The 24,299-nt window shown below is 42.3% G+C and overlaps 1 protein-coding gene across 4 annotated transcripts in view; it reads right to left on the reverse strand.

Moving 5' to 3' along the window:
• Positions 1-1,058: 1,058 nt before the first annotated feature.
• LOC110531428 (glutaredoxin 3) overlaps positions 1,059-24,299 on the reverse strand; it is a 39,695-nt gene continuing 16,454 nt past the window's right edge. For 2 of the 4 annotated variants that reach the window (XM_090217773.1, XM_090217774.1), the window contains 7 exons: positions 18,837-19,009; positions 12,852-12,913; positions 12,702-12,759; positions 8,412-8,464; positions 6,140-6,179; positions 5,930-6,022; positions 1,059-2,217 (listed from right to left, as the gene is read on the reverse strand). In XM_090217773.1, the coding sequence (XP_090073899.1) occupies positions 2,167-2,217; positions 5,930-6,022; positions 6,140-6,179; positions 8,412-8,464; positions 12,702-12,759; positions 12,852-12,913; positions 18,837-19,009 (530 nt within the window). In that variant the 3' untranslated portion in view covers positions 1,059-2,166. The other 2 variants (XM_090217775.1, XM_090217776.1) reach the window with 2 other exon arrangements.

Consider the following 24,299-nt stretch of genomic DNA (forward strand, 5'->3'; position numbering starts at 1 on the left):
CCCTGACCAAGGCCCTTCTCCTCCGATTGCTCAGTTTGACCGACCAGCCAGCCAGCTTTAGGAAGAGTCTTGGTGGTTCCAAAATGCTTCCATTTAAAAATGGAGGCCACTGTGTTCTTGGGGACCTTGAATGCTGCAGAAATGTTTTGGTACCCTTCCCCAGATCCGTGCCTCGACACAATTCTGTCTCGGAGCTCTACGGACATTTCCTTCGACCTCATGGCTTGGTTTTTTCTCTGACACACACTGTCAACTGTGGGACCTTATATAGACAGGTATGGGTCTTTCCAAATCATGTCCAATCAATTGAATTTACCACAGGTTGATTCCAATCAAGTTGTAGAAACATCTCAAGGATGATCAATGGAAACAGAAACACAACCAAGCCGCACTGCTTCTTAACAGAGGAGGAAACACCATTCCCCTAGCGACCTGGACAGCGCGCATTGCGCCCAGCCCGCCACAGGAGTCGCTAGTGTGCGATGAGACAAGAATATCCCTACCGGCCAATTCTTCCCTAACCCGGACGATGCTAGGCCAATTGTGCGTCGCCCCACGGACCTCCCGGTCGCGGCCGGCTGCGACAGAGCCTGGGCTCGAAACCAGAGTCTCTGGAGGCACAGCTGGCGCTGTGGTGGTCTGAATACTTTCTGAATGCACCATAACCATGGAAATGTAATAAAACGATAAACAACACAATCTATAGCAGGGGTTCACAAACGTTGTCACTAAGGTTCTAGTTCTTTGCTCTGACTGCTGTGTTCACTAAGGTTCTAGTTATTTGCTCTGACTGCTGTGTTCACTAAGGTTCTAGTTCTTTGCTCTGACTGCTGTGTTCTCTAAGGTTCTAGTTCTTTGCTCTGACTGCTGTGTTCTCTAAGGTTCTAGTTCTTTGCTCTGACTGCTGTGTTCTCTAAGGTTCCAGTTCTTTGCTCTGACTGCTGTGTTCTAAGGTTATAGTTCTTTGCTCTGACTGCTGTGTTCTCTAAGGTTCTAGTTCTTTGCTCTGACTGCTGTGTTCTCTAAGGTTCAAAAGACAAATAAGGAAACCAGTCAGGTAGCATCATGGATGACTTTATTATATTTGCAGCTGGTGACAGAATGCTGTTTGATCAATCAGGTTAATTTGGACACCTGTGCTAAGTTCAGAAAAATCAATGGATGGATAATATACCATGTATTTCAGAGAGGGGTAGAGAAAAGGGTAGAGAGGGGAAGAGGAGGATAGAGAGGGGAAGAGGAGGGTAGAGAGGGGAAGAGGAGGGTAGAGAGGGGAAGAGGATAGAGAGGGGAGGAAGATGGAGAGGGGAAGAGGATAGAGAAGGGAAGAGGGTAGAGAGGGGAAGAGGATAGAGAAGAGAAGAGGATAGAGAGGGGAAGAGGAGGGTAGAGAGGGGAAGAGGAGGGTAGAGAGGGGAAGAGGAGGGTAGAGAGGGGAAGAGGAGGGTAGAGAGGGGAAGAGGAGGGTAGAGAGGGGAAGAGGAGGGTAGAGAGGGGAAGAGGAGGGTAGAGAGGGGAAGAGGAGGATAGAGAGGGGAAGAGGAGGGTAGAGAGGGGAAGAGGAGGGTAGAGAGGGGAAGAGGAGGGTAGAGAGGGGAAGAGGAGGGTAGAGAGGGGAAGAGGAGGGTAGAGAGGGGAAGAGGAGGGTAGAGAGGGGAAGAGGAGGGTAGAGAGGGGAAGAGGAGGGTAGAGAGGGGAAGAGGAGGGTAGAGAGGGGAAGAGGAGGGTAGAGAGGGGAAGAGGAGGATAGAGAGGGGAAGAGGAGGATAGAGAGGGGAAGAGGAGGGTAGAGAGGGGAAGAGGAGGGTAGAGAGGGGAAGAGGATGGTAGAGAGGGGAAGAGGAGGGTAGAGAGGGGAAGAGGATAGAGAGGGGAAGAGGAGGGTAGAGATGGGAAGAGGAGGGTAGAGAGAGGGCGAAGAGGTTAGAGAGAGGAAGAAGAGGGTAGAGAGAGGAAGAAGAGGGTAGAGAGGGGAAGAAAATGGTAGAGAGAGGAAGTAGAGGATAGAGAGAGGAAGAAGAGGGTAGAGAGAGGGCGAAGAGGTTAGAGAGAGGGCGAAGAGGTTAGAGAGAGGAAGAACAGGGCAGAGAGAGGAAGAAGAGGGTAGAGAGGGGAAGGAAGAGTGCAGTAGTCCATAGCTCATTCCCATCACAGTACTACAGGAACCTAGCATTCACCCCTCAGGACAGAAGAAAGGTCTCCACCGTCTTTAAGCTCCTGTAAAAACACAGAACACATGTCAATACAGGTCTGATCTTCATACCAGCTGATACATGAGAAAATAACAGCCTACTGGACCTGTCATGTAACCTTCCAACAGCATCAGAAACAAATACTGTATTGATGCACAATAACTATGAATAGATACACAGAGAACTCCTGTCTCATTAAACTAACTATGTATAGATACACAGAGAACTCCTGTCTCATTAAACTATGTATAGATAGATACACAGAGAACTCCTGTCTCATTAAACTAACTATGTATAGATAGATACACAGAGAACTCCAGTCTCATGAAACTAACTATGTATAGATACACAGAGAACTCCTGTCTCATTAAACTAACTATGTATAGATACACAGAGAACTACTGTCTCATGAAACTAACTATGTATAGATACACAGAGAATTACTGTCTCATTAAACTATGTATAGATACACAGAGAATTACTGTCTCATTAAACTAACTATGTATAGATACACAGAGAATTACTGTCTCATTAAACTATGTATAGATAGATACACAGAGAACTACTGTCTCATTAAACTAACTATGTATAGATACACAGAGAACTACTGTCTCATTAAACTATGTATAGATACACAGAGAACTACTGTCTCATGAAACTAACTATGTATAGATACACAGAGAACTCCTGTCTCATGAAACTAACTATGTATAGATACACAGAGAACTACTGTCTCATTAAACTATGTATAGATACACAGAGAACTACTGTCTCATTAAACTAACTATGTATAGATAGATACACAGAGAACTCCTGTCTCATGAAACTAACTATGTATAGATACACAGAGAATTACTGTCTCATTAAACTAACTATGTATAGATACACAGAGAATTACTGTCTCATTAAACTATGTATAGATACACAGAGAACTACTGTCTCATTAAACTATGTATAGATACACAGAGAACTACTGTCTCATTAAACTATGTATAGATACACAGAGAACTCCTGTCTCATTAAACTAACTATGTATAGATACACAGAGAACTACTGTCTCATTAAACTATGTATAGATACACAGAGAACTACTGTCTCATTAAACTATGTATAGATACACAGAGAACTACTGTCTCATTAAACTAACTATGTATAGATACACAGAGAACTACTGTCTCATTAAACTAACTATGTATAGATACACAGAGAACTACTGTCTCATTAAACTATGTATAGATACACAGAGAACTCCTGTCTCATTAAACTATGTATAGATACACAGAGAACTACTGTCTCATTAAACTATGTATAGATACACAGAGAACTACTGTCTCATTAAACTATGTATAGATACACAGAGAACTACTGTCTCATTAAACTATGTATAGATACACAGAGAACTACTGTCTCATTAAACTATGTATAGATACACAGAGAACTACTGTCTCATTAAACTATGTATAGATACACAGAGAACTACTGTCTCATTAAACTATGTATAGATACACAGAGAACTACTGTCTCATTAAACTATGTATAGATACACAGAGAACTACTGTCTCATTAAACTATGTATAGATACACAGAGAACTACTGTCTCATTAAACTATGTATAGATAGATACACAGAGAACTCCTGTCTCATTAAACTATGTATAGATAGATACACAGAGAACTACTGTCTCATTAAACTATGTATAAATACACAGAGAACTACTGTCTCATTAAACTAACTATGTATAGATACACAGAGAACTACTGTCTCATTAAACTAACTATGTATAGATACACAGAGAACTACTGTCTCATTAAACTAACTATGTATAGATAGATACACAGAGAACTCCTGTCTCATTAAACTATGTATAGATACACAGAGAATTACTGTCTCATTAAACTATGTATAGATACACAGAGAACTACTGTCTCATTAAACTATGTATAGATACACAGAGAACTACTGTCTCATTAAACTATGTATAGATACACAGAGAACTACTGTCTCATTAAACTAACTATGTATAGATAGATACACAGAGAACTCCTGTCTCATTAAACTAACTATGTATAGATACACAGAGAACTACTGTCTCATTAAACTATGTATAGATACACAGAGAACTCCTGTCTCATTAAACTATGTATAGATAGATACACAGAGAACTCCTGTCTCATTAAACTATGTATAGATACACAGAGAACTCCTGTCTCATTAAACTAACTATGTATAGATAGATACACAGAGAACTCCTGTCTCATGAAACTAACTATGTATAGATACACAGAGAATTACTGTCTCATTAAACTATGTATAGATACACAGAGAATTACTGTCTCATTAAACTAACTATGTATAGATACACAGAGAACTACTGTCTCATTAAACTATGTATAGATACACAGAGAACTACTGTCTCATTAAACTATGTATAGATACACAGAGAACTCCTGTCTCATTAAACTATGTATAGATACACAGAGAACTACTGTCTCATTAAACTATGTATAGATACACAGAGAACTCCTGTCTCATTAAACTATGTATAGATACACAGAGAACTCCTGTCTCATTAAACTATGTATAGATACACAGAGAACTCCTGTCTCATTAAACTATGTATAGATACACAGAGAACTACTGTCTCATTAAACTATGTATAGATACACAGAGAACTACTGTCTCATTAAACTATGTATAGATACACAGAGAACTACTGTCTCATTAAACTATGTATAGATACACAGAGAACTACTGTCTCATTAAACTATGTATAGATAGATACACAGAGAACTCCTGTCTCATTAAACTAACTATGTATAGATAGATACACAGAGAACTCCTGTCTCATTAAACTATGTATAGATACACAGAGAACTCCTGTCTCATTAAACTAACTATGTATAGATACACAGAGAACTCCTGTCTCATTAAACTATGTATAGATAGATACACAGAGAACTCCTGTCTCATTAAACTAACTATGAATAGATACACAGAGAACTCCTGTCTCATTAAACTAACTATGAATAGATACACAGAGAACTCCAGTCTCATTAAACCCAGTGACATGTTATCACAATGCAGTTCTTATAAAGAACCGTGATTGACAGGTGATCTATTAAAACTGAACTCCAGCTGACATCAATCACTAGCCACTGCTGGACAATACGCTGCTTTCAACCCACCCGGACTACAGGCCTAGTTTATGCAAAGCAAGGCCCTTGGTGAAATAAGTAGGCATATCTAAACAGAGGATTACTGTTAGACACACACTGGGGACTTTACTATCTCAATGTTGTGTAACCTTCCCTTAGCATGGTTTAATGTAGTTCACTAAGAAACCTTGGTATTTACATTACACCAATCTTTTCCTCTGTGCTTTTTTACTACAGAGGATGACCTCCCTCCCCTTCCATGCTGCCTGTCTGACTGTACACGGCATGACGACATTAAGCAGGCTAAGAAAACAGAACACGGTGTTTTAGTGACACCTGGTGGAGAGTCTGTGGTACTGCTGTTGCCTCTGTCTGTGACACTGTGACATTTGCCTGGCTGATCCTATAAGGGTTGGTTTCCCCCAGACACCAGATTCAGCCTAGTTTAGGACTAAAAAGCTATTTTAAAATGGACGATCTCCATTGTAAATGGTTTATAGACATATTCAGACTAGTCCAGAACTAAGTGGAGGTAATAAGCGCAATTGTGGTCTGAGGTGTAAAACAAAAATCACTTCTCACCTTCACAATGTCCAGCCCGCCAATGAGTTCCCCATTGACGTATAGCTGAGGGTACGTTGGCCAGTTTGAGTACGTCTTTAGACCCTGTCTAACCTGGACGTTGGTGATTGGAAGATAAATGAAGAAAACCATGTTAACATGTAGAAAGACATCTTTAGGTTTCACCAACATGGTTTTGCAAATGTCATAGACAGAAACAGCCTCTTTTACCTCCTCATCTTCCAGGATATCAAAGGTGCTATATTCCACCCTGTAAACAGGAAACACAGGGAAGATACTAACCATCATATTATAAACACAGGGAAGATATAATGAACTGTTCATGATCATGATATAGTGGTGTAAACCTCACCCTACGCTGTTCATGATCATGATATAGTGGTGTTACCTCACCCTACGCTGTTCATGATCATGATATAGTGGTGTAAACCTCCCCCTGAGCTGTTCATGATCATGATATAGTGGTGTTACCTCACCCTGCGCTGTTCATGATCATGATATAGTGGTGTTACCTCACCCTGCGCTGTTCATGATCATGATATAGTGGTGTTACCTCACCCTGGGCTGTTCATGATCATGATATAGTGGTGTTACCTCACCCTGGGCTGTTCATGATCATGATATAGTGGTGTTACCTCACCCTGCGCTGTTCATGATCATGATATAGTGGTGTTACCTCACCCTGGGCTGTTCATGATCATGATATAGTGGTGTTACCTCACCCTGCGCTGTTCATGATCATGATATAGTGGTGTAAACCTCCCCCTGAGCTGTTCATGATCATGATATAGTGGTGTAAACCTCACCCTGAGCTGTTCATGATCATGATATAGTGGTGTTACCTCACCCTGGGCTGTTCATGATCATGATATAGTGGTGTTACCTCACCCTGCGCTGTTCATGATCATGATATAGTGGTGTTACCTCACCCTGGGCTGTTCATGATCATGATATAGTGGTGTTAACTCACCCTGAGCTGTTCATTATCTTCAGTATTGTGATATAGTGGTGTTATGTCACCCTGAGCTGTTCATTATCGTGATATAGTGGTGTTATGTCACCCTGAGCTGTTCATTATCTCCAGTATCGTGATATAGTGGTGTTATCTCACCCTGAGCTGTTCATTATCTCCAGTATCGTGATATAGTGGTGTTATCTCACCCTGAGCTGTTCATTATCTCCAGTATTGTGATATAGTGGTGTTACCTCACCCTGAGCTGTTCATTATCTCCAGTATCGTGATATAGTTGTGTTATGTCACCCTGAGCTGTTCATTATCGTGTTATAGTGGAATTACCTCACCCTGAGCTGTTCATTATCTCCAGTATTGTGATATAGTGGTGTTATCTCACCCTGAGCTGTTCATTATCTCCAGTATCGTGATATAGTGGTGTTCTCACCCTGAGCTGTTCATTATCTCCAGTATTGTGATATAGTTGTGTTATGTCACCCTGAGCTGTTCATTATCGTGTTATAGTGGTGTTACCTCACCCTGAGCTGTTCATTATCTCCAGTATTGTGATATAGTGGTGTTATCTCACCCTGAGCTGTTCATTATCTCCAGTATCGTGATATAGTGGTGTTATCTCACCCTGCGCTGTTCATTATCTCCAGTATCGTGATATAGTGGTGTTATCTCACCCTGAGCTGTTCATTATCTCCAGTATAGTGATATAGTTGTGTTATGTCACCCTGAGCTGTTCATTATCGTGTTATAGTGGTGTTACCTCACCCTGAGCTGTTCATTATCTCCAGTATTGTGATATAGTGGTGTTATCTCACCCTGAGCTGTTCATTATCTCCAGTATCGTGATATAGTGGTGTTATCTCACCCTGCGCTGTTCATTATCTCCAGTATCGTGATATAGTGGTGTTATCTCACCCTGAGCTGTTCATTATCTCCAGTATTGTGATATAGTTGTGTTATGTCACCCTGAGCTGTTCATTATCTCCAGTATCGTGATATAGTGGTGTTATCTCACCCTGAGCTGTTCATTATCTCCAGTATCGTGATATAGTGGTGTTATCTCACCCTGAGCTGTTCATTATCTCCAGTATTGTGATATAGTGGTGTTATCTCACCCTGCGCTGTTCATTATCTCCAGTATCGTGATATAGTGGTGTTATCTCACCCTGAGCTGTTCATTATCTCCAGTATCGTGATATAGTGGTGTCATCTCACCCTGAGCTGTTCATTATCTCCAGTATCGTGATATAGTGGTGTTATCTCACCCTGAGCTGTTCATTATCTCCAGTATCGTGATATAGTGGTGTCATCTCACCCTGAGCTGTTCATTATCTCCAGTATTGTGATATAGTGGTGTTATCTCACCCTGCGCTGTTCATTATCTCCAGTATCGTGATATAGTGGTGTTATCTCACCCTGAGCTGTTCATTATCTCCAGTATCGTGATATAGTGGTGTCATCTCACCCTGAGCTGTTCATTATCTCCAGTATCGTGATATAGTGGTGTCATCTCACCCTGAGCTGTTCATTATCTCCAGTATCTGAAGACTGAATCCACATTTGGCTTGCTACAGATACAGGAAGAAAAACAGACTTTAGAAACCAAACAGATAACTTAATCATACCCATATCTTAACATACCCATATCTTAACAAAGAACATACACTTTATAATCAACATTTAAACTCAATTCAGATCCTTCAACGGGTGAGTCCACACAAAACCATTTTATTGTGGAACAAAATCACAGGAAGCAAATGTTTCTGGTCTTCCATTTTTTTTTTTTTTTTTTTTTTTTTTTAAAGACAAAGATAATTTCAAATAGCCAATATAAAAATGTAGCTTTCTGAGTGAGTAGGAGAAATGCTTTCAAGATAACACGTTTTTTTTTTAAGTGTGCGGCCTAGTGGTTAGAGCGTTGGGCCAGTAACCCGAAAGGTTGCCGGATCGAATCCCCGAGCTAAAAATATGTCATTCTGAACAAGGCCCTGTTCCTAGGCCGTCAGTGTAAATAAGAATTTGTTCTTAACTGACTTGCCTCGTTGGGGCGGCAGGGTAGCCTAGTGGTTAGAGCGTTGGACTAGTAACCGGAAGGTTGCGAGTTCAAACCCCCGAGCTGACAAGGTACAAATCTGTCGTTCTGCCCCTGAACAGGGCAGTTAACCCACTGTTCCTAGACCGTCAATGTAAATAAGAATTTGTTCTTAACTGACTTGCCTCGTTATTCCCTCCAGGAATGAAACCAAACTCAAGCTTTCATTGAGCAAGTTTCCACTGCTATTGGTTTCACAGGACCCCACTTAGAAACGGTCTTTTAAGAAATGGAAAAGGAAATATAGATCCATATCTACAGATAGGAACCCCAGCGAGTGAAAAGGGAGAGACGGGATTCACAGGGGACCTGGTTTAAACTACTCTGAAGATATCTCTTCATCTGTGAGCAGCACCAATCAATATGAAGAGGTAGGAGGGGGGAGGTACTCCTGAATCATTAGTGTGTGTGTCTGGGGGGGGGGGGGGGGGGGGGGGGGGACTCCTGAACCATTAGTGCCTGTGTGTGTGTGTGTGTGTGTGTGTGAGGTGCTCTGTGAGGTGCAGAACATTATTGATTTCAGATTAGCCTCAATTCTGTTGAAATGTATGCAATACCAATTGTCCTTATCTACTAGATTGGCAGAGTATATAGGCCAACTGGTACCTCTTGAAGTAATGTACTGGAGTTCTGTTAGAATAGTATTATATAGGCCAACTGGTACCTCTTGAAGTAAAGTACTGGAGTTATATTAGAATAGTATTATATAGGCCAACTGGTACCTCTTGAAGTAATGTACTGGAGTTATGTTAGAATAGTATTATATAGGCCAAAACACAAGCCTGTATGTTTGTGCATAGCATTTATTAATGATTAGCTGCAATTATATTCAAGTCCTATTCTCCTTTTCTATTCCATTTTTTTTTAAATTAGGCAAGTCAGCTAAGAACAAATTCTTATTTACAATGACGGCCTAGGAACAGTGGAATAACTGCCTTGTTCAGGGGCAGAATTACAGAATTTTTCCTTGTCAGCTCGGGTATTCGATCTAGCAACCTTTCGGTTACAAGTCCAACGCTCTAACCACTAGGCTACCTGCTGCCCCCATTCTATTCCATTAATTAAGTACACAGACCAAACAAACACACAGGTTTATTGTCCTGTTATATAGTGACACCTACGTACCTCTTTATTGTCCTGTTATATAGTGACACCTACGTACCTCTTTATTGCCCTGTTATATAGTGACACCTACGTACCTCTTTATTGTCCTGTTATATAGTGACACCTACGTACCTCTTTATTGTCCTGTTATATAGTGACACCTACGTACCTCTTTATTGTCCTGTTATATAGTGACACCTACGTGCCTCTTTATTGTCCTGTTATGATACAGTGACACCTACGTACCTCTTTATTGTCCTGTTATGATACAGTGACACCTACATACCTCTTTATTGTCCTGTTATATAGTGACACCTACGTACCTCTTTATTGTCCTGTTATATAGTGACACCTACGTACCTCTTTATTGTCCTGTTATATAGTGACACCTACGTACCTCTTTATTGTCCTGTTATGATACAGTGACACCTACGTACCTCTTTATTGTCCTGTTATACAGTGACACCTACGTACCTCTTTATTGTCCTGTTATATAGTGACACCTACGTACCTCTTTATTGTCCTGTTATATAGTGACACCTACGTACCTCTTTATTGTCCTGTTATATAGTGATACCTACGTACCTCTTTATTGTCCTGTTATATAGTGATACCTACGTACCTCTTTATTGTCCTGTTATATAGTGACACCTACGTACCTCTTTATTGTCCTGTTATGATATAGTGACACCTACGTACCTCTTTATTGCCCTGTTATATAGTGACACCTACGTACCTCTTTATTGTCCTGTTCTATAGTGACACCTACGTACCTCTTTATTGTCCTGTTATATAGTGACACCTACGTACCTCTTTATTGTCCTGTTATATAGTGACACCTACGTACCTCTTTATTGTCCTGTTATGATATAGTGACACCTACGTACCTCTTTATTGCCCTGTTATATAGTGACACCTACGTACCTCTTTATTGTCCTGTTCTATAGTGACACCTACGTACCTCTTTATTGTCCTGTTATATAGTGACACCTACGTACCTCTTTATTGTCCTGTTATATAGTGACACCTACGTACCTCTTTATTGTCCTGTTATATAGTGACACCTACGTACCTCTTTATTGTCCTGTTATGATATAGTGACACCTACGTACCTCTTTATTGTCCTGTTCTATAGTGACACCTACGTACCTCTTTATTGTCCTGTTATGATACAGTGACACCTACGTACCTCTTTATTGTCCTGTTATATAGTGACACCTACGTACCTCTTTATTGTCCTGTTATGATACAGTGACACCTACGTGCCTCTTTATTGTCCTGTTATGATACAGTGACACCTACGTACCTCTTTATTGTCCTGTTATATAGTGACACCTACGTACCTCTTTATTGTCCTGTTATGATACAGTGACACCTACGTACCTCTTTATTGTCCTGTTATGATACAGTGACACCTACGTACCTCTTTATTGTCCTGTTATATAGTGACACCTACGTACCTCTTTATTGTCCTGTTATGATACAGTGACACCTACGTACCTCTTTATTGTCCTGTTATGATACAGTGACACCTACGTACCTCTTTATTGTCCTGTTATATAGTGACACCTACGTACCTCTTTATTGTCCTGTTATGATACAGTGACACCTACGTACCTCTTTATTGTCCTGTTATGATACAGTGACACCTACGTACCTCTTTATTGTCCTGTTATATAGTGACACCTACGTACCTCTTTATTGTCCTGTTATATAGTGACACCTACGTACCTCTTTATTGTCCTGTTATATAGTGACACCTACGTACCTCTTTATTGTCCTGTTATACAGTGACACCTACGTACCTCTTTATTGTCCTGTTATATAGTGACACCTACGTACCTCTTTATTGTCCTGTTATGATACAGTGACACCTACGTACCTCTTTATTGTCCTGTTATATAGTGACACCTACGTACCTCTTTATTGTCCTGTTATGATACAGTGACACCTACGTACCTCTTTATTGTCCTGTTATGATACAGTGACACCTACGTACCTCTTTATTGTCCTGTTATATAGTGACACCTACGTACCTCTTTATTGTCCTGTTATGATACAGTGACACCTACGTACCTCTTTATTGTCCTGTTATGATACAGTGACACCTACGTACCTCTTTATTGTCCTGTTATATAGTGACACCTACGTACCTCTTTATTGTCCTGTTATACAGTGACACCTACGTACCTCTTTATTGTCCTGTTATATAGTGACACCTACGTACCTCTTTATTGTCCTGTTATATAGTGACACCTACGTACCTCTTTATTGTCCTGTTATGATATAGTGACACCTACGTACCTCTTTATTGTCCTGTTATGATACAGTGACACCTACGTACCTCTTTATTGTCCTGTTATATAGTGACACCTACGTACCTCTTTATTGTCCTGTTATATAGTGACACCTACGTACCTCTTTATTGTCCTGTTATGATACAGTGACACCTACGTACCTCTTTATTGTCCTGTTATACAGTGACACCTACGTACCTCTTTATTGTCCTGTTATATAGTGACACCTACGTACCTCTTTATTGTCCTGTTATGATACAGTGACACCTACGTACCTCTTTATTGTCCTGTTATATAGTGACACCTACGTACCTCTTTATTGCCCTTCATGAACAGCATGACTGGACTCCTGTTGATGGTCGACTTCAACCTGGAGGTTATAAGGACAGTCCATAAGTCACACAATACAACGTGCCATCTTCCACGAGTGTGTGTGTGTGTGTGTATAAAGGTGTGTTTTACCTGTGCTCCAGTGTGACGGCCTTGGGACAGGTATTCTCCAGCTCTCCAGATTCAGCTAGTTCCTACAACAGGTATCAACACTGAGATGGGTCACTGGGTCACTGCAGAGGCCCTTCGTTCTACTGTACCTACACACTAACACACACACCTACAGTCTGAATCACACTAACACACACACCTACAGTCTGAATCACACTAACACACACACCTACAGTCTGAATCACACTAACACACACACCTACAGTCTGAATCACACTAACACACACACCTACAGTCTGAATCACACTAACACACACACCTACAGTCTGAATCACACTCACACACACACCTAGTCTGAATCACACTAAAACACACACCTACAGTCTGAATCACACTAACACACACACCTACAGTCTGAATCACACTAACACACACACCTACAGTCTGAATCACACTAACACACACACCTACAGTCTGAATCACACTAACACACACACCTACAGTCTGAATCACACTAACACACACACCTACAGTCTGAATCACACTAACACACACACCTACAGTCTCAATCACACTAAAACACACACCTACAGTCTGAATCACACTAATACACACACCTATAGTCTGAATCACACTAATACACACACCTATAGTCTGAATCACACTAACACACACACCTACAGTCTGAATCACACTAATACACACACCTACAGTCTGAATCACACTAATACACACACCTACAGTCTGAATCACACTAATACACACACCTACAGTCTGAATCACACTAACACACACACCTACAGTCTGAATCACACTAACACACACACCTACAGTCTGAATCACACTAACACACACACCTACAGTCTGAATCACACTAATACACACACCTACAGTCTGAATCACACTAACACACACACCTACAGTCTGAATCACACTAATACACACACCTACAGTCTGAATCACACTAATACACACACCTACAGTCTGAATCACACGAAAACACACACCTACAGTCTGAATCACACTAACACACACACCTACAGTCTGAATCACACTAATACACACACCTACAGTCTGAATCACACTAATACACACACCTATAGTCTGAATCACACTAACACACACACCTACAGTCTGAATCACACTAACACACACACCTACAGTCTGAATCACACTAATACACACACCTACAGTCTGAATCACACTAATACACACACCTACAGTCTGAATCACACTAATACACACACCTACAGTCTGAATCACACTAATACACACACCTACAGTCTGAATCACACTAACACACACCTACAGTCTGAATCACAAACCTACAGTCTAAATCACACACCTACAGTCTGAATCACACTAACACACACACCTACAGTCTGAATCACACTAACACACACACCTACAGTCTGAATCACACTAACACACACACCTACAGTCTGAATCACACTAACACACACACCTACAGTCTGAATCACACTAAAACACACACCTACAGTCTGAATCACACACCTACAGTCTGAATCACACACACACACACACACACACACAACTGTTCAAAAGTTTGTGGTCACTTAGACATGTCCCTGTTTTTTAAAGAAAAGCACATTTTGGTTAAAACCTGTTAAGTCTACCCCCTCCTTTTTCGAACATTCTGTTAAAAATCGCGCAACTTTTCAGCGTCCTGCTACTCATGCCAGGAATATAGTATATGCATATGATTAGTATGTGTAGATAGAAAACACTCTGAAGTTTCTAAAACTGGTTAAATCACGGCTGTGACTATAACAGATCGTGTGTTTCATCGAAAAGCGCAAGAAAAACTGCTCTCTGAAAGCTAAAAATAATATCCATGCGTCACTTTCATGGGTTGTTAAAAGGGCACAAAATGTATTATCGACCTGCATGCAATTCCTACAGATTTCACACGATGTCGCCATTGTCGTCATTTTCAATGGAGTTTTTTCTTGGTAAATCCAACTAACTGGATTCCGTTTCTTCCGGTCTCCACCAGGATGTTTTGAATGTGCACATTGGCAGCCATTGATTTGCAGACGAGGAGCTATTGAATATACATCGCCCTGTAATCATTTTGATAGATTATAAACGTTTACTAATACCTAAAGTTGGATTACAAAAGGATTTCGAAGTGTTTTGTGAAAGTTTATCGTCAACTTTTTTAATTTAAAAAAATGACGCAGCGTTTAAAAACGATGTTTTTTTCTGAATGACACAGCTTCCATAGAAAGCTATTTTGGGTATATATGGACCGATTTAAACGAAAAAAATACCCAATAGTGATGTTTATGGGGCATATAGGAGTGCCAAGAAAGAAGCTCGTCAAAGGTAATGAATGTTTTATATTTTATTTCTGCGTTTTGTGTAGCGCCGGATAAGCAAAGTCTTTGTTTACGTCGCATTCAGGCATTTTGAGGTGTTGCATGCTATCAGATAATAGCTTCTCATGCTTTCGCCGAAAAGCATTTTAAAAATCTGACTTGTTGGCTAGGTTCACAACGAGTGTAGCTTTAATTCAATACCCTGCATGTGAATTTTGATTAAGGTTTGAGTTTTAACGAGTACATTTAGCATTTAGCATAGCGCATTTGCATTTCCAGGTGTCTACTTGAGACATCTGCGTCTCAAGTAGGAGCAAGAAGTTAAAATAACATCAAATTGATCAGAAATACAGTGTAGACATTGTTAATGTTGTAAATGACTATTGTCGCTGGAAAAGGCAGATTTTTTATGGAACATCTACATAGGCGTACAGAGGCCCATTATCAGCAACCATCACTCCTGTGTTCCAATGACACGTTGTGTTAGCTAATCCAAGTTCATCATTTAATTTGTTTTATTTATTTATTTCACCGGGTAGGCTAGTTGAGAACAAGTTCTCATTTACAACTGCGACCTGGCCAAGATAAAGCAAAGCAGTGCAACACAATTTCAGTGATTTTTGCAGTTAGTTCCAGTCATTGGCAGCAGACAACTGGAAGGAAAGGCGGCCAAAGGAGGAATTGGCTTTGGGGGTGACCAGTGAAATATACCTGCTGGAGTGCGTGCTACGGATGGGTGTTGCTATAGTGACCAGTGAACTGAGATAAGGCGGAGCTTTACCTAGCAAAGACTTATAGATGACCTGGAGCCAGTGGGTTTGGCGACGAATATGAAGCGAAGGCCAGCCAACGAGAGCATACAGGTCGCAGTGGTGGGTAGTTAATGGGGCTTTGGTGACAAAACAGATGGCACTGTGATTGACTGCATCCAGTTTGCTGAGCAGAATCACACTAACACACACACCTACAGTCTGAATCACACTAATACACACACCTACAGTCTGAATCACACTAATACACACACCTACAGTCTGAATCACACTAACACACACACCTACAGTCTGAATCACACACCTACAGTCTGAATCACACACCTACAGTCTGAATCACACACCTACAGTCTGAATCACACTAACACACACACCTACAGTCTGAATCACACTAACACACACACCTACAGTCTGAATCACACACCTACAGTCTGAATCACACACCTACAGTCTGAATCACACTAACACACACACCTACAGTCTGAATCACACTAAAACACACACCTACAGTCTGAATCACACTAACACACACACCTACAGTCTGAATCACACTAACACACACACCTACAGTCTCAATCACACTAAAACACACACCTACAGTCTGAATCACACACCTACAGTCTGAATCACACACCTACAGTCTGAATCAAACTAACACACACACCTACAGTCTGAATCACACTAACACACACACCTACAGTCTGAATCACACTAAAACACACACCTACAGTCTGAATCACACTAAAACACACACACCTACAGTCTGAATCACACACCTACAGTCTGAATCACACACACACACACACACTACTGTTCAAAAGTTTGTGGTCACTTAGACATGTCCCTGTTTTTTAAAGAAAAGCACATTTTTGAATATTAAAATAACATCAAATTGATCAGAAATACAGTGTAGACATTGTTAATGTTGTAAATGACTATTGTAGCTGGAAACAGCAGATTTTTTATGGAACATCTACATAGGCGTACAGAGGCCCATCATCAGCAACCATCACTCCTGTGTTCCAATGACACGTTGTGTTAGCTAATCCAAGTTCATCATTTAATTTTTTTAATTTATTTATTTCACCGGGTAGGCTAGTTGAGAACAAGTTCTCATTTACAACTGCGACCTGGCCAAGATAAAGCAAAGCAGTGCAACACAATTTCAGTGATTTTTGCAGTTAGTTCCAGTCATTGGCAGCAGACAACTGGAAGGAAAGGCGGCCAAAGGAGGAATTGGCTTTGGGGGTGACCAGTGAAATATACCTGCTGGAGTGCGTGCTACGGATGGGTGTTGCTATAGTGACCAGTGAACTGAGATAAGGCGGAGCTTTACCTAGCAAAGACTTATAGATGACCTGGAGCCAGTGGGTTTGGCGACGAATATGAAGCGAAGGCCAGCCAACGAGAGCATACAGGTCGCAGTGGTGGGTAGTTAATGGGGCTTTGGTGACAAAACAGATGGCACTGTGATTGACTGCATCCAGTTTGCTGAGCAGAATGTTGGGGGGCTATTTTGTAAATGACATCGCCGAAGTCAAGGATCGGTAGGATAGTCAGTTTTACGAGGGTACGTTTGGCAGCATGAGTGAAGGAGGCTTTGTTGCGATATAGGAAGCCGATTCTAGATTTAATTTTGGATTGGAGATGCTTAATGTGAGTCTGGAAGGAGAGTTTACAGTCGAACCAGACACCTAGGTATTTGTAATTGTCCACATATTCTAAGTCAGACCCGTCCAGACTAGGGATGCTGGACGGGCGGGCAGGTGCGAGCAGCGATCGGTTGAAGAGCATGCATTTAGTTTTACTAGCGTTTAAGGGCAGTTGGAGGCCACGGAAGGAGAGTTAGTTAACACAGTGTCCAAAGAACAACTGCACAACTGAGCAAGAGGACAAGTACATTAGAGTGTCTAGTTTGAGAAACAGACGCCTCACAAGTCCTCAACTGGCAGCTTCATTAAACAGGACCCGCAAAACACCCGTCTCAACATCAACAGTGAAGAGGCGACTCCGGGATGCTAGTCTAATGTCTATAGACTCGTTACAACATCCAACAGTGAAAAGGCGACTCTGGGATGCTGGCCTTCTAGGCAAAACGCCAGTCTCAACATCAACAGTGAAGAGGTGACTCTGGGATGCTGGCCTTCTAGGAAAAACGCCAGTCTCAACATCAACAGTGAAGAGGCGACTCCGGGATGCTAGTCTAATGTCTATAGACTCGTCTCAACATCAACAGTGAAGAGGCAACTCCGGGATGCTGGCCTGATGTCTATAGACTCGTTACGACATCAACTCGCTACAAGTAGTTTTGTCCGTCTGTGACCACGAGAAAGTGGTCTTGTCAATTCTACTATATAGTTTTGTAATTAACCCTGTGGAGCACTTTAAATCCCCCTGAGAACATCACAGTGAGATGAAACGGTTATTGTTGCGTCCACTGGAGTCTCCCGTTTCATATGCGCCGTTGCACAGCTACGAGGTTCACAGACACAGGAAATCCTTTCCTTTGTCTGGATAGGCCAGAAAACGTCACGTGTCGCTCCCCATTTGCAAATGGCCGCGCTTGAACAAAAGAAAATCGGGACAACCAGCGCTTTTAAGGAGTGTAAAGCAATTGATGTTGCGCCATTCACAGAGCCCAATGTACACAGAAATATCGGTCGGAACCAGTCCAGAATTGCTCAGTCCCCCCAATTTTTTTATTCTATTTTTTTATTTTTTACAAATGGAATGATTTACTTTTCCGTTGTAGTAGTTGGGATTCGGTAGTTGATCGCGGTGAATCAAATCCTGGGAATTTAAATTAAATTTTGTTGTTGTCCATGTTTGTTTTGTTTTCGCTCGCTCGCCTCAGTTCTCTGGAAAAGAAAAAATGCGTGTTTAACATGACTCACCTTGACAATGTCCAGTCCCCCTACGAGTTCTCCGTTAACGTAAACCTGAGGGTAGGTGGGCCAGTTGGAGAAGGTCTTCAGCCCCCCTCTCACTTCCTCGTCTGACAGGATGTCAAAACTGCTGAACTGGATAGCATGGTCCTTGAAAAGCGCCACTATCTGACGGCTGAAACCTGGGTGATGGGGAGAACACAGTGTGTTTGTAAACCTAGTATAAGACACGGCTGTTATACTGGATAGCATGGTCCTTCAATAGAACTACAATCTGACGGCTGAAACCTGGGTGATGGGGAGAACACAGTGTGTTTGTAAACCTAGTATAAGACACGGCTGTTATACTGGATAGCATGGTACTTCAATAGAACTACAATCTGACGGCTGAAACCTGGGTGATGGGGAGAACACAGTGTGTTTGTAAACCTAGTATAAGACACGGCTGTTATACAGGATAGCATGGTCCTTCAATAGAACTACAATCTGACGGCTGAAACCTGGGTGATGGGGACAACACAGTGTGTTTGTAAACCTAGTATAAGACACGGCTGTTATACAGGATAGCATGGTCCTTGAAAAGCGCCACTATCTGACGGCTGAAACCTGGGTGATGGGGACAACACAGTGTGTTTGTAAACCTAGTATAAGACACGGCTGTTATACTGGATAGCATGGTACTTCAATAGAACTACAATCTGACGGCTGAAACCTGGGTGATGGGGAGAACACAGTGTGTTTGTAAACCTAGTATAAGACACGGCTGTTATACAGGATAGCATGGTACTTCAATAGAACTACAATCTGACGGCTGAAACCTGGGTGATGGGGACAACACAGTGTGTTTGTAAACCTAGTATAAGACACGGCTGTTATACAGGATAGCATGGTCCTTGAAAAGCGCCACTATCTGACGGCTGAAACCTGGGTGATGGGGAGAACACAGTGTGTTTGTAAACCTAGTATAAGACACGGCTGTTATACTGGATAGCATGGTACTTCAATAGAACTACAATCTGACGGCTGAAACCTGGGTGATGGGGACAACACAGTGTGTTTGTAAACCTAGTATAAGACACGGCTGTTATACTGGATAGCATGGTACTTCAATAGAACTACAATCTGACGGCTGAGGAGAAATCAATGTTAGTTCAATGTTATTGTATGTTTATAGGAACAACAGAGCCAGGATATTAAATCAGGTTGTTAGTTCAATGTTATTGTATGTTCATACGAACAACAGAGTCAGGATATTAAATCAGGTTGTTAGTTCAATGTTATTGTATGTTTATAGGAACAACAGAGTCAGGATATTAAATCAGGTTGTTAGTTTAATGTTATTGTATGTTTATAGGAACAACAGAGTCAGGATATTAAATCAGGTTGTTAGTTCAATGTTATTGTATGTTTATAGGAACAACAGAGTCAGGATATTAAGTCAGGACATAATTGCAGATGAGTTTGGTCAGCAGCATGTTTGTTACCCTCGTATAAAAAGGGCCATTTGGAAACACATGAACAAGACAAGAAGAGCTAAAATAAAGATGGTCCCAAACTCTAGCCTGGTATCATCACATTCATTCTAAGTAATACAAAGTGTGTGTATAGATACATACAGTGGGGAGAACAAGTCTTTGTCTCAGCCCCCTCCTGTCTCAGCCTCCAGTGTTTATGCTGCAGTAGTTTATGTGTCGGGGGGGGGGGGCTAGGGTCAGTTTGTTATATCTGGAGTACTTCTCCTGTCCTATTCGGTGTCCTGTGTGAATTTAAGTGTGCTCTCTCTAATTCTCTCTTTATCTCTTTCTTTCTCTCTCTCGGAGGACCATGCCTCACTACTACCTGACATGATGACTCCTTGCTGTCCCCAGTCCACCTGGCCGTGCTGCTGCTCCAGTTTCAACTGTTCTGCCTTATTATTATTGGAGCATGCTGGTCATTTATGAACATTTGAACATCTTGGCCATGTTCTGTTATAATCTCCACCCGGCACAGCCAGAAGAGGACTGGCCACCCAACATAGCCTGGTTCCTCTCTAGGTTTCTTCCTAGGTTTTGGCCTTTCATGGGAGTTTTTCCTAGCCACCGTGCTTCTACACCTGCATTGCTTGCTGTTTGGGGTTTTAGGCTGGGGTTTCTGTACAGCACTTTGAGATATCAGCTGATGTACGAAGGGCTATATAAATACATTTGATTTGATTAGATTATTTGATACACTGCCGATTGTGCAGGTTTTCCTACTTACAAAGCATGTAGAGGTCTGTAATTTTTATCATAGGTACACTTGAAGTGTGAGAGACGTAAAAATCCAGAAAATCACATTGTATGATTTTTAAGTAATTTTCCCAAGAACACAGTGGCCTCCATCATTCTTAAATGGAAGAAGTTAGGAACCACAAAGACTCTTCCTAGATCTGGCCGCCCGGCCAAACTGAGCAATCAGGGGAGAAGGGCCTTGGTCAGGGAGGTGACCAAGAACCCAATGGTCACTCTGACAGAGCTCCTCTGTGGAGATGGGAGAACCTTCCAGAAGGACAGCCATCTCTGCAGCACTCCACCAATCAGGCCTTTATGGTAGAGTGGCCAGACAGAAGCCACTCCTCAGTAAAAGGCACATGACAGCCTGCTTAGTTTGCCAAAATGCACCTAAAGGACTCACACCATGAGAAACAAGATGGTCTGATGAAACCAAGATTAAACTCTTTGGCCTGAAAGCCAACCATCACGTCTGGAGGAAACCTGCCACCATCCCTACGGTGAAGCATGGTGGTGGCAGCATCATGCTTTGGGGATGTTTTTCAGAGGGAGGGACAGGGAGACTAGTCAGGATCGAGGGAAAGATGACAGAGCAAAGTACAGAGAGATCCTTCATAAAAACCTGCTCCAGAGCGCTCAGGACCTCAGACTGGGGCGAAGGTTCACCTTCCATCAGGACAATGACCCTAGGCACACGGACAAGACAACACAGAAGTAGCTTCGGGACAAGTCTCTGAATGTCCTTGAGTGGCCCAGCCAGAGCCCGGACTTGAACCCGATTGAACATCTCTGGAGAGACCTGAGAATAGCTGTGCAGCGACACTCCCCATCCAACCTGACAGAGCTTGAGAGGATCTGCAGAGAAGAATGGGAGGAACTCCCCAAATACAGGTGTGCCAAGCTTGTTGCGTCATCACCAAGAAGACTTGAGGTTGTAATTGCTGCCAAAAGTGCTTTCGACAAAGTACTGAGTAAAGGGTCTGAATACTGATGTAAATATGATCCGTTTTTTTTATGTTTAATAAATGAGCAAAAATTTCTAAACCTGTTTTTGCTTTGTCATTATGGGGTATTGTGTGTAGATTGATAGGAAATGAGACATTTTTTTGTTGTCAATTTTAGAATAAGGCTGTAACGTACAAAATGTGGAAAAAGTCAAGGGGTCTGAATACTTTCCAAATGCAGTGTATCTTACGACTGACATGGGTCCACATTGGCATGGACAGGATCACTGTTAGAATATGAGGCAGGTATGTGTTATGTCCTTGATACATGAGAGTGAGTCAGTGTTTGAGAAGAGACTGTGACAGAGGGGAATAGACAGATGGAAACGAGGGTGGAGGGAGAGAACAAGAGAGAGAAAGAAGAGAGAGAGAGAAAGAAAAGAGAGAGGAGGGAGAGGAGAAAGAGGGAGAGAGGGGAAAGAGGGAGAAAGAGGGAGAGAGGAGAAAGAGGGAGAGAGGAGAAAGAGGGAGAGAGGAGCAGGAGAGAGAGAGGAGAAAGAGAGAAAGAGAGAGAGAGGAGAAAGAGGGAGAAAGAGGGAGAGGAGAAAGAGGGAGAGGAGAAAGAGGGAGAGGAGAAAGAGGGAGAGAGGAGAAAGAGGGAGAGAGGAGCAAGAGGGAGAGAGGAGCAAGAGGGAGAGAGGAGCAAGAGGGAGAGAGGAGCAAGAGAGAGAGGAGAAAGAGAGAAAGAGAGAGAGAGGAGAAAGAGAGGAGAAAGAGAGGAGCAAGAGAGGAGAAAGAGAGGAGAAAGAGGAGAAAGAGGAGAAAGAGGAGAAAGAGGAGAAAGAGGAGAAAGAGGGAGAAAGAGAGAGAGGAGAAAGAGGGAGAAAGAGAGAGAGGAGAAAGAGGGAGAAAGAGAGGAGAAAGAGGGAGAAGGAGAGGGAGAGGAGAGCGAGCGATCAAGAAAGAAAGCGAGAGAGGAGAGAGGAGAAAGAGGGAGAGAGAGGAGAACAAGAGGGAGAGGGAGAGGAGAGATCAAGAAAGAAAGCGAGAGAGGCAGAGAAAAAGAGAAGGGAACAGAAAGAGGGAACTGGAGTAGAGGAGGGGTGATATGTTGCCTGCATGTAGAGCCTGCAGTGAAACTCTCATTCTGATACTTCATTCATTCATGGGGGAATTCATTATAAAACAGCTAGAGGCCCCTAACTAATGGTTATTCAGCTACATGCCACTATATTAACTTGTTTCTACTACACCAGACCCAGCTGCTTTCTCTGGCTAGAGGCTCTCTATCCTAGACCCAGACACGCACGATTGATTGGCGAGGGGTTGTTGCCCCTCTCTCCTTCTCCTAAAGGGTCAGGGGGGGGTCACGCACCGCAGACAGACCATACAGCTCCAGGAGAAAGAAACATAAAAAAGCTGATTTCTTATTTCAAGGAAAGTTAAGTTATTATGCACACACACACACACACACACACACACACACACACACACACACACACAGACACACACAGACACACACACACAGACACACACACTCACAGACACACACACACTCACAGACACACACACAGACAGAGCGTGTAATGTGTTAGGAGCATGTGTTCTACATGGTGTATAAGTGTGTAACCTCTAAATTCAGGTTTAGAGGGCTTCTTTAAAGAACTAGCGAGGTCGTAGTCACAGCATCACGTGGCTTGGTGGGGAATAGATTAAACTAGAGTTCACAAACACTACAACTTGGCTTCTTTATAAAGATGAAAAATATTTAGAGATACATTTCAGGATGAGGTGAAAAATAACACTTATGGGTTTAGATTTTAAACTAAAACTACATTGAACCTAATACTGATACTTATAAACAGTGGTGTGGTTGGGAGTGGAACCTCAACCCCTTACAGTGTAATGTCCTCCTCCACCACCAGGCCTGCCTCTCCTCCACCACCAGGCCTGCCTCTCCTCCTCCACCACCAGGCCTGCCTCTCCTCCACCACCACCAACAGGCCTGCCTCTCCTCCTCCTCCATCACCACCACCAACAGGCCTGCCTCTCCTCCTCCTCCACCACCAGCAGGCCTGCCTCTCCTCCTCCTCCACCACCAACAGGCCTGCCTCTCCTCCTCCTCCACCACCAACAGGCCTGCCTCTCCTCCTCCTCCACCACCAGCAGGCCTGCCTCTCCTCCACCACCAGCAGGCCTGCCTCTCCTCCTCCTCCACCACCAGCAGGCCTGCCTCTCCTCCTCCTCCACCACCAGCAGGCCAGCCTCTCCTCCTC

The sequence above is a fragment of the Oncorhynchus mykiss genome, chromosome 23, assembly GCF_057628025.1.
Source record: "Oncorhynchus mykiss isolate SJ-2025 chromosome 23, ASM5762802v1, whole genome shotgun sequence".
NCBI lineage: Eukaryota > Metazoa > Chordata > Actinopteri > Salmoniformes > Salmonidae > Oncorhynchus > Oncorhynchus mykiss.